Raw genomic sequence first — 12,125 nt, 5'->3', positions numbered from 1 at the left:
CACTGTAGACCAGGCTGGCCTCAAACTCAGAAATCTGCCTGCCTCTGCCTCCCGAGTGCTGGGATTAAAGGCGTGCGCCACCACACCCGGCTTCCTCAGAACTTTTATATACCCAATATTGAATCCACATCTCATAAAATCCCACCTTTGATTTCAATCACTGCATACTAGTTCATGGTCCTTACAATTTCTTTTTTTTTGTTTTATTTTTTCATGACAGGGTTTCTCTGTGCAGCCCTGGCTGTCCTGGAACTCACTCTCTATAGACCAGGCTGGCCTCGAGCTCACAGAGATCCACCCAGCTAACCATAACATTTTCTCATGTCAAGCTCCGTTTTGCACGGGTCTGCCTCACACTCTCAATCCTCTTGGCTTAACCTCCTGAACAGTAGTAGGATTGAACTGTTCAGGTGAACAAGCATGTGTCACCATGCTTGACTTTATATCTAATTCTTCTTTTGTTCAATCTAGGTTTAAACTGTGTGATGTATATAAAGTTTTCTTTTTAACTTGTGAAAAGTATTCCATCTATTTATCCATATTGATGGACATTTGGGTGGTTGTTTCCAATATGGAACTTTTATGAATAAAGTTAGCATAAAGAACTAATGTTAATTCTTTCAAGCATCTATTTTCACTTCCCTTAAGTAAATACTGAGAAGTACAATTTTTTACGTCCATGATAAATACAGGTGTACTTTGTAACAAACTATCTAACTGGTTTCCTCTTATTAGAATTTAAAAATAACATTCTCCCTACAAGTTTTGACAGTTAATCCCATATATATATGGGTCAATGGCTTTACAGAGTTTGTAATTAGATATATAAAAATTCAAAAAGAAATAAATTTGTAGGGTCGGTGAGATGGCTCAGTGAGTAAAATGCTCACCACTTCAGCCAGGCAACTTGAGTCCAATCCCCAGAACACACAATGGAAGGAAAGAACTGAGTCCTGAGAATCGGCCTGTGAGCTCCACACATATGCCATGGCACATATATACCTGCACAAGAGTATATGCATGTGCACATACAACAATAGTAAATAAGGTGTGACTATAAATATTCAAATTCCATGCTCCAGCTCCTGTTCTCTTTTCAAGTTAACCAGATTATTCCAGTATGTTATAGCAAGGAGGAATTAAGTCTAAGAGTTCTGTTTAGGCCATAAAGGAAAAGTTTACCCTCTTGTCTTATACAACTAGAAGATACACTAACTAGCAGTTCTCAGGCAATGCATGACCAGTAGTAAAGGACATTGATCTTTATGAGGAAACTTCTGGTGTTACCATCTGGAGTTTCCAGGTCTCAGCAGCAAAGGGAATGCATAAAATGATGCCACCAATCATCCAGTCTTTCTGAGTTGAGCAGACAGGAGTTGGGGGATCTAAGATAGCTAGAACAAAGAGAAGGCTCCTACAGAGATTTCCCTCACATATCTGGGGTAAGTAATTAACTCGTGGCCAAGGAAAGAGCCAGCAGAAAAGAGCATCCAGCACACTTTCAAAGTACCAAGTTCTTATACAGGCACGACCTCAGCATGAAAAACAGTTAGCCCAAGACTGAAAGCTACTCTGGAGTTGCTCTAACAAACAGAAGATGAAAAAGCACAAGCCAAGGCTAGAAAGATGGTTTCTGGTTAAGATACTTCCTGTTCAAGTTCAGGTCCTAGCATCCATGTCTGTGACTTCAGCCCTGGGAATAGGACACCTTCTGGAGTCTCGGGGCACCTGCCCTCATACCAATACAGACACACATGTATACAAACAATTAAAAATTAAAGACTTCTTGTAACAAAAAGAGGATCGAGCCAATTCTAAATAATTGATATCAGACTAAAAAAATCATTAAAAGAATACAAAAGGTCAACTATACAATTATGCAAAGTACAGTGTCTTTTACATTACACAAAAGAGAAGCAAAGCACAGAACTTAACAAGAAAAGTCTACCCACAAAAATGCCACTGTAACAAAATTGTATAACAAAATGATAATAAATAGCTTTTCCTGTTTGCTTGTTTGCTTTTGTCTTCTGGGGCTTTAGGGTTTTTTGTTTTGCTTTGTTTTTTGCTTTGCTTTGTTTTGTTTGGCTTTGCTTTGCTCTGTTTTTTTTTTTTTTGTTTTGTTTTTAAATTAGGTATTTTCCTCATTTACATTTCCATTGCTATCCCAAAAGTCCCTCATACTCTCCCCCCCACACACACCTCCCTACCCACCCACTCCCACTTCTTGGCCCTGGCATTCCCCTGTACTGAGGCATATAAAGTTTGCAAGACCAATGGGTCTCTCTTTCCACTGATGGCTGGCTAGGCCATCTACTGATACATATACAGCTAGAGACAAGAGCTCCGGGGGTACTGGTTAGTTCATATTGTTGTTCCACATATAGGGCTGCAGATCCCTTTAGCTCCTTGGGTACTTTCTCTAGCTCCTCCATTGGGGGCCCTGTGATCCATCCAATAGCTGACTGTGAACATCCACTTCTGTGTTTGTTAGGTATAGTCTCACAAGAGACAGCTATATCAGGGTCCTTTCAGCAAAATCTTGCTAGTGTATGCAATGGTGTCTGCGTTTGTCGGCTGATTATGGGATGGATCCCCAGATATGGTAGGTATGCTTTGCTCTGTTTTAGAGACGGAGTCTCTACTATGTAGCTCTGGCTGGCCTCAAACACTCAGAGATCAACTTGCCTCTGCCTCCCAACTACTGGGCTTAAAGGTATGTGCCATTACACCTGACTTAAAATGCTTTTATAAATATAACATATAGACACACACACACACACACACAAAATCACACACATGCTAAGAAACTCAAGAACCAAAGGAAACTTCCCTTTTTCCTTTCTATTGCAGAGAGAACCTAGAGCCTCATTGATAGCAGATGCTGACCTCTGAGGCTCGCCTCTAGCACCCAAATAAGGCAATCATAGATGAAAAATATAATGTCTAACTTTAGAAACACCTCAAGTAAAATTTCCAGATTACATATTGAAGAAAAATATTGGTGACATTAAATTAAACCTATAATAAAAACCACGGGAGGTAGAGCTGTGGCTCAGCACTGAAAAGCACTTGTTGTGCTACACACATATACACAGAGGCAAAATATTCAAACACATAAAATAAATCTGAAATCATTAAAAATAGCTGGGCAGTGGTGGTGTACATCTTTAATGCCAGCACTCAGGAGGCAGAGGTGGGCAGATCTCTGTAAGTTCAAGGCCAGCCTGGTCTACAAAGCCAGTTCCATGACAGCCAGGACTCCACAGTGAAACCTTGTCTTAAACAAACAAACAAACAACCAAAAAACCAGCAAAAAAACAACAAACAACAAAAAGAAAAGAAACAGAGTCTAAAAGTTTAGTAATTAGAAGACTACACATACAAAGACAAACTCAAAAGGGAGACAAACATACCGAAGCATACCATAATCTGAGGAAAGCAGAAATGAAAAATACTAAAATACTCAGAAAATTAGTTACTGCCAACACACCAACACTGAAAGAAGCATTAAAGGGTCTTCCAGCAGAAGGAAAATGATAACACAGAGAAGTCGGCAAGAGAGCATAATAGTCCATGCTGTGACCTGGGAGTAGAGACTGGAAAAATATTCTAATACTTTCAACCTGCCACTCACACACAGAAAACTCATGTTAGCAGACAATTTTACACTATATATCTTCATTGCAGTTTTAGTGCTTTAAAAATGAATGTTCAAAATAAGTATTAGATATAAACTTTTAAAATCTGTGTAAATAATTGGCTTACTCCCTAACTCTAAGTTCCAGTGCTGACTTCTCCAGTTAATCATACACAAAATGTATAATAGGTATTCAGCTATTAAAATACAAAGTTGAATCAACCACATAGTAAATATTCTATCAATCTGTGTTGTTATTTTATTTTGAGATAAGGCTTCAATGGAATTTCTCTATATAGACCAGGCTGGCCTTGAACTGAGAGAGATCAGCCATCTTGGCTTGAGTGTCACCATGTTCAGCAATGTCTAACATCTGAAGGAGAGGAGAGAGCTTCCATCCCGTGACTGGTGGGTATCGATATGCTGTGCAGTAAACAAAAAAAGAAACAGTGCATACACAGAAAATTAAGGTATTTACTTTTTCTAAAAATTCAATCATTTTTACAACCTGTGTGAAGAAATAAAGCGGGTGTGGGGGTGGCTGAAGAGGTGGTTTAGTGGTTAAGAGCACTGGCTCTTCAGCCTGTGTTATATAGTAAGACCTGGTTTCAAAATAAAAACATGCTAACTTGAACCTGTCTGCATCCACAAACAGAAAAAAATAAACTACAAAATTACTAAGGTCTCTGCTCCAACTTCTCAGCCTCTGGCTGGCTAGCTGGTATCTGACCTAAATCCATCAGAAGTCACTCTTTGGGAGAAAGGTTAGGCGTTCTAGTTGGTACTCAGGCTGCACCCAGGTGTTACCATCTGATTTTATCCTTCATAACACTAAACTTTCATTTACCTCAGTTTTCTACACCTATTTTCAACTCATTTATGTAGAAATAAGCAAGGAGTGATTAAGCATTCCCACATTCCAGCACTGTTTCAAGATACAATTGGTTTAAGTGACACTAATATAAGACACATAAATCAGTTCCCTTCTAAAACAGCCTCATTCAAATTTAAGGACAATTCATTATAGCAACTCAGAGATGAACGGAACAGAAATCACACTTAATCTCTAGGTTACAGATGACCAGATGCATGGAGTGAAAAAGCTCCAATACTTGTTTTAATAAATTATTAATTTTAGACTAATAAAATAAAAACAAGACAAGTCCTTTTTCAGGTGCTTATACAATTTCAGTAGGCTGAGCTCATACACAAATACAATGTATAGACTATTATTTCAAGCCAATTTCAATTCATATTATTTCAAGAAGTTTATGCAGGCTGTCATAAAGGATTTAAAAAGTAGATATAGGGGCTGGAGAGATGGCTCAGAGGTTAAGAGAACTGGACTGGTTCCCAGCACCCACACAGAGGCTCATAACTGTAACTCCATTTCCAGGGGATTCAATCCCTTCTTCTGACCTCAGCAGGCACCAGACACATATGCAGGCAAAACACTCATACACATAAAGTAAACTAAATAAGTAAGAGGAAAATTTTTTAAAAAGAAGTAGATATCACTGGAAGAGTGAAGATGTCAACATATAAAAATATATGTAAAGATATATCCTCTGGTACAACAACTCTGGAAAGTCTGGCAGTTCCTCAGAAAATTGAACATAGTATTACCTGAGGACCCAGCTATACCACTCCTGGGCATATACCCAGAAGATGCTCCAACATATAACAAAGGACACATGTTCCACTATGTTCATAGCAGCCTTATTTATAATAGCCAAAAGCTGGAAATAACCCAGATGTCCTTCAACAGAGAATGGATATAGAAAATGTGGTACATTTACATGATGGAGTACTATTCAATTGAATTTGTGAAATTCTTAGGCAAATGGACAGAACTAGAAAATATCATCCCGAGTGAGGTAACCCAATCACAAAAGATCACACATGGTATGCACTCACTGATAAGTGGATATTAGCCCAAAAGCTCTGAATATCCAAAATACAGTTCACACATGAAGCTCAAGAAGAAGGAAGACCAAAGCGTGGGTGTTTCGATCCTTCTTAGAAAGGGGAACAAAATACTCCCAGGAGCAAATATGGAGACAAAGTGCAGAGCAGAAACTGAAGGAAAGGCCATCCAGAGACAATCCCAGATACAGTCACCAAACTCTGATACTATTGTGGATGCTAAGAAATGCTTGCTGAAAGGAGCCTGATAGAGCTGTCTCCTGAGAGGCCCTGCTAGAGTTTTATAAACAGAGTCAGATGCTCACAACCAACCAATGCACTAAGTGTGGGGTCCCCAATGGAGAAGCTAGAGAAAGGACTGAAGGAGCTGAAAGGGTTTGAAACCCCATAGGAAGAACAACAATATCAACCAACCAGACCTCCCAGAGCTCACCAACCAAGGAGTACACATGGCTCCAGCTGCATATGTAGCAGAGTATGGCCTTGTCCGGAATCAATGGGAGGAGAGGTTTTTGGTCTTAAGAAGGCTTGATAGATGCCCCAGTGTAGGGGAATCGAGGGTGGGGAGGTGAGAGTGAGTGGATGGGTGAAGGAACATCCTCATAGAAGCAGGAGGATGGGGGATGGGATAGGGAGTTTCGGGGGTGGGGAGGGAACCGGGTAAGGGGATAGCACTTGAAATGTAAATAAATTTTTAAAAATTAATTAATTAATTAAAAAATAAAGACAGGGTTGGGGCCGAAGAGATGACTCAGTAGTTAAGAGCACTGACTGCTCTTCTAGAGGTCCTGAGTTCAATTCCCAGCAACCACATGGTGGCTCACAACCATCTGTAATAGAATCTGATGCCTTCTTCTGGTGTGTCTGAAGACAGCTACAGGGTACTCATATACATAAAAAAAAAAAATCTTTTTTAAAAAAAGATATATCCTAGCACTTAAAAGAATAGAAACAGCTGGGCAGTGGTGGCACACCCCTTTAATCTCAGCACTTGGGAGGTAGAGGCAGGCGAATTTCTGAGTTTGAGGCCAGCCTGGTCTACAAAGTGAGTTCCAGGACAGCCAGGGCTACACAGAGCAACCCTGTCTCAGGGGGAAAAAAAAAAGAATAGAAACATGAGAGGAAGTACGGATAAGGAGGCTGCAGTCCGGTGAAGACACTACCATGAACAGAGGTAATAAAGACGATGGAAAGGGTGCACAACGTAAAAAACCAAGGTGTGAAGGGTTCAAATACTGTAGAAACTTCTTGTGAGAAAGCATTTATATTCTTGTAAAGTATCTGTTGTTTAAAATGAATTTTAGAAGTTTAGGATGGAAACTCAAGTTACCTACCACGCCAGGAGTCTATCTAAAGACCCTCAACCAAATGTTCTTTCCTTGCTTAAGTAAGCATTCATGCTTTCCTGCAAATGACTGTTCTAGAAAAGGAATCTTGAATTTGGCCTCATTTGTTTTTATACCTGGAAGTCTGAAATGAAAGTTCTACATGGTCTCATTATTAACTATAGGAGCTTGCGGGGAAGGGAGGATGATACCGGGATTTCACTGCATACCCCAAGGTTGGCCCAAACATCACTACAGAGCATAGGTTAGTGTCTAACTTCCGGCAATGCTTTTGCCTCAGCTATCCAAGTGCTGGAATAACAGCTTTGAGTCAGTGCTCTCAGCATCCATTACCAGGTTCCTAAAATGATTAAAAAAAAAAAAAAACATCAATAGAAAAAGTATTGAGAATAAACTTCCTACACTGAGAACTTACTTAGAGGTATCTAGCAGGGGAGTGTGACTGCTTACACACTTGTCCTTCTCCATCAGGCAGGCCATCCTCTTCAACCAAGCACACTGCCTTAAGAAGGACATGTGTAGAAAGCACAGCTTAGAATAACACTGCAGAAACCAGGACTGTTAATCATGTGGGCCTGTTTTCTTCAGAGGCAGGAAATGAATAACACCTAGTCACCTGGAATGCCAGAGTGAAAATCTGATGATCTCTCTGTTCTTCTATGAGCCAGCCCTCTGGAACCTCCCAATATGCACTGTCCTAGTCCTGAGCTTCAGCTCTCAAGTGAAGAGAGCATATCCCTACGGAAGAGGCCCCATGTGCTTTGCATCCTCCGATAGGATCTGTCCGTATGCTTATCACAGATCTGTCTCTAGGTCCTAGACCTGAGCTCTGTTTATCAGCCAATAGAATTCATTCTTCATGTAAAGGCCACAACAAATTCCGTAGTTAAATGTATAAGGAAAATAAACCAGAGGGTCAGTCTCTGGAGGTCTTGGCCTAGTGCCCACAAAAATGGCACTGGCCTGAGTTTTCATTCTTCTCTCTCCCTCTACAGTCTGCTTTCTTGCCAGTGGCAATTCCTTCAGGAACCCTTTAATACATGTGAAGGAGTGAAAGACCTCCACCCAGACAAATAGGTCAATCAGTCCAATTAACTATGGAGATCAATGAGTAATAATATGTCACGTACAGGTCATTCTGCAACCCAAATCTATCCAATTAGAAAGTTGTTTGAGGGCTGGTGAGATGGCTCAGTGAATAAGAACACTGACTGCTCTTCCAGGGGTCCTGAGTTCAATTCCCAGCAACCACATGATAGCTCATAGCTATCTGTAATGGGATTTAATGCCCTCTTCTGGTGTTTCTGAAGAGAGCACAGTGTACTCATATACATAAAATAAATAAATAACTCTTTTAAAAAATAACGAAGAGAGTTGTTTGAGGGTTCTCTTCCTGCTGCCTGTGGATCCAGGTATAGAACTCTCAGCTCCAGAGCCGGGCGTGGTGGCGCACGCCTTTAATCCCAGCACTCGGGAGGCAGAGGCAGGCGGATTTCTGAGTTCGAGGCCAGCCTGGTCTACAAAGTGAGTTCCAGGACAGCCAGGACTACACAGAGAAACCCTGTCTCGAAAAAAAAAAAAAAAAAAAGAACTCTCAGCTCCCCAGCACCATGTCTGCCTGCACGCTGCCATGCTTCTAGCCATGATGATAAAGATTAAACCTCTTAAGTGTAAGACAATCCCAATTAAAAGGTTTTCTTTGCAGGGGTTACCATGGTTATGGTGTTTCTTCACAGCAATAAAACCTTAACTAAGGAAAAAAGTTGTATGAGGGCCACAACTTTTTAGTCCTAAATGTTCTTGAAGTCCAGCCCTTCTTCTTCTTTGAAAGCATCTACAAAACATTCCACTTTTGCTTAACATCAGATACTCTATTTATGTTCAACAAGGTAACAGATGCAGACCAGAAAAATGAAAGAAAAACAAAATTATCAACAACAAAACATACCCAGGAGACTCAGAGAGAGGAAAAGAGATTAAGAAACAAATAGTATTGCTCTAGTAAGTATTGCTTTTTTCTGGAAAAATATAAACATTATTCTGAATTATAGCAACACTGTGGACACTACAAAACAAAGCCAAAGACAAACAAAAGCAAAAAATGATTTTCCGTCATTAAACCATAGATTCTTCCTGGGGATTGAACCCAGGGCCTTGCACATTCTAAGTAAGAATTTTATTGCTAAATGTGGTCCAACCCCTAATTTTTAAAAATTATATTATTATTATTTTTTGCATGGGTATTTTAAGTGCATGTGTGCCTGTGCACATGCCTGGTACCCACGGAGGCCAGAAGAAGGCCTGGAACTGGTTACAGATGGTTCTGAGCTCCTAAGTGGGCACTGAGTCAACCTGGGTCCTCTCAAATAGCAGCTAGTGCTCTTAACCACTAAGCCATCTCTCTAGCTGGTTGAAATTCAGTAGTTATATGATATAAAAGGCAAAGGCATGTATATCTTAAATATATATTAAACATCAAAACCAAAATAATTCTCCTAAACAATACTTGCCATAAAATAAAGAACACTGTGTTGAAATAGAAACAAAAAACATGCTGGTTTTAGTGGTGATGGTACAGTTCTAAGATAAAAATCCGTCTGTGTGTGTGTGTGTGTGTGTGTGTGTGTGTGTCTGTGTCTGTGTCTGTGTGTGTGTGTGTCTGTGCCACATACTTTGGTTGAGTCAGTTTGACAAAGTGAAAGCTGGGAAGCTGGCTCATGAAGCAAAGAGTTTCAAGGAAACTCTCTTCCTGGAGTCTGGCACTCTCTCCCTAATCTATATAAACCATATAATTAATTTTCCGCTCCCGCGTTAGTCTAGTGTATGGATCCACTGCTCTCTATTTAGTATTACCTTATTGTAAATGCCTTTTAAGATTGTATTCTGAATTAGCTAAAGCCTCTCCCAGTGTTCCAAGATCCCAGATAGCAGCAAGGAGCTTAACCTATTCAGTAACTAATTAAGCACTACAATAAATCAGAGCCATTAACTCAGTTGTCTGCAGTAAGAGACTGAAAATCTCACTGAGATAGAAATCTTTACTACAGGCTGCATTCCATACCAAGAGCGAGTTAATATACTATCCTGATAATGAGGATTCTCCAGACAAGATAAGATTTAACAAGGCCTAGAGAATTTCGGGGTCAGTGACACTACATTACTCTTGAAGTCTGCCAAGAGTTAACAACCCCCTGGTGCTATTAACACTAAAGTGTGAAACTCTTGCATCTGTGCTAATCTCTAGTGTAAACATTTATCTGGTTCCTTTTGAAGTCACTCCTCTTGCACCTGGAAAACTTCAATGTACCTTGCCTGTTATAATTTACAATTTTTGATATTCGCTGCAATATAAAAAGTCTGAGGCTCGACCAGAACATTACATTCAGATTCAACACCTCTCCTGTGTGTGTGTCTGTTTGTCAAATTAATCCTAAGCTTTGCCCACCTACTCTAGAGACCAGTTTTACGCAGACACAGGGACCCAGAGGATCTGCGGCATGTCTGTGTGTGTATCTGTGTATGTATGCATGTATGTATCTTCCAGTCTGACCACACACTTGTGTTTTCAATTGATGCTCCTACCTCGGCCCCTGGATAAGAGGGATACAGGTATACACCATCATTCCTGGAAAGAACACAGGTTTTATTTTATAGTGGCTGGCTGTGGAGGTGCATACCTTTAATTCCAGCACTCAGGAGGTACAAGGAGGCAGATTTCTATGACTTTGAGACCAACGTGGTCTACATACTGAGTTCTAGGACAACCATAGCTACATAGTGAGACTGACCAGATAAAGCCTGAACATCAATATGTTTTTCCTTGTTTGTTTTTGGATACATGGCAAAGCACGCCAATCATCCCACCACTGGGTGGAACAGCATGAAGATACTGGGTTTGAAGCCAGCCTGGGTTAAATGAGGTTCTATCTCAAACAAAACAAAGAAATGTCATTCTGGATTTAAGCTCTGTTTAAAATGAGACAGTAAAAACAATTCAACCTAGGCTTGAGTAAAACGATGTACCTAGAGCTCACTAAACACTTACGGTGGTCGGTCCTCAAGAATCAGGGCAGTGGTAGAAAGTGGCTCCAACGCAAAACTCTTACGTCTTGAAGACTGAGGGGGTGCTTTACAGGTCCTCCCTGTTCGAGCTTCGTACTCCTAGGGCAAATAAGGATACAATTTAGGTGGAGATTTTCCTAATTTTCATTATGTATTATTAAACCTGTGTTATTAAGGGTATTATTATGGGTCTAAAATATGAAGAAAACAAATAAAATCCTTTTTATTTCCTAGGAGAGCTTAAATTATGAATTAATATTATATAAAAAGTACCAAAATGTGTCAGGAGAAAGGAGGAGAGAGCTACTCTGTAGATGAACTGGGAAGGGTCTTCGGGCCCTGTGTCTCACTGCCCTCAGTAGGATCATCTACCTATGCTCTGAATAACCTACAAGCAGACAAGCTTACGTTTTATTCCTTAGCTGAGTGGTGGAAATGATGAGCCAGGATACAGGGAACCAAGTGTCCTGCTTCAAAAGAGCTCTCTGAAGAGGGCAGTGAGAGTCTAATATAATGCAGGCTTTAGAGTTCAGGCTTTTGTGAATCTAACTGCTACAGATACATACCCCTCAAGAGGAGGAAGTCTGGCCTTATAAGTAGACTTCTTTAATCTAATTTTAAACAATTTATCAATACATGATATACAAAATTATAGAGTAAAACACAATACACTTTACTAAACTAAAAACCTTTTTAATAATGTTACTTTAATTCATTAAATATGATAATCTATTAAGAGACACAATGTAGCCGAGCAGTGTTGGCGGTGCCTTTAATCCCAGCACTTGGGAGGCAGAGGCAGGCAGATTTCTGAGTTCAAAGCCTGGTCTACTGAGTGAGTTCCAGGACAGCCAGGGCTACACAGAGAAACCCTGTCTCGAAAAACCAAAAAAAAAAAAAAAAAAAAAAAAGAAAAGAAAAGAGCTGGAGAGATGGCTCAGCGGTTAAGAGCACTGACTGCTCTTCCAGAGGTCCTGAGTTCAAATCCCAGCAGCCACATGGTGGCTCAACAAGTATCTGTAATGGGATCTGATGCCCTCTTCTGGTGTGTCTGAAGACAGCTACAGTGTATTTATATATAATAAACAAATAAATCTTAGCCGGGCGTGGTGGCGCATGCCTTTGATCCCAGCACTCGGGAGGCAGAGGCA

The 12,125-nt window shown here is 40.3% G+C and overlaps 1 protein-coding gene across 5 annotated transcripts in view; it reads right to left on the bottom strand.

Moving 5' to 3' along the window:
• Tbc1d12 (TBC1 domain family member 12) overlaps nt 1-12,125 on the bottom strand; it is a 74,320-nt gene that overhangs the window by 25,982 nt on the left and 36,213 nt on the right. For all 5 annotated transcript variants that reach the window (XM_021151623.1, XM_021151624.2, XM_029472731.1 and 2 more), the window contains one exon: nt 10,958-11,073. In XM_021151623.1, the coding sequence (XP_021007282.1) occupies nt 10,958-11,073 (116 nt within the window). The remainder of the gene's footprint in view (nt 1-10,957; nt 11,074-12,125) is intronic.

The sequence above is a fragment of the Mus caroli genome, chromosome 19, assembly GCF_900094665.2.
Source record: "Mus caroli chromosome 19, CAROLI_EIJ_v1.1, whole genome shotgun sequence".
Classification (NCBI taxonomy): Eukaryota; Metazoa; Chordata; class Mammalia; order Rodentia; family Muridae; genus Mus; species Mus caroli.
This window is presented reverse-complemented; position numbering and strand designations above follow the sequence as displayed.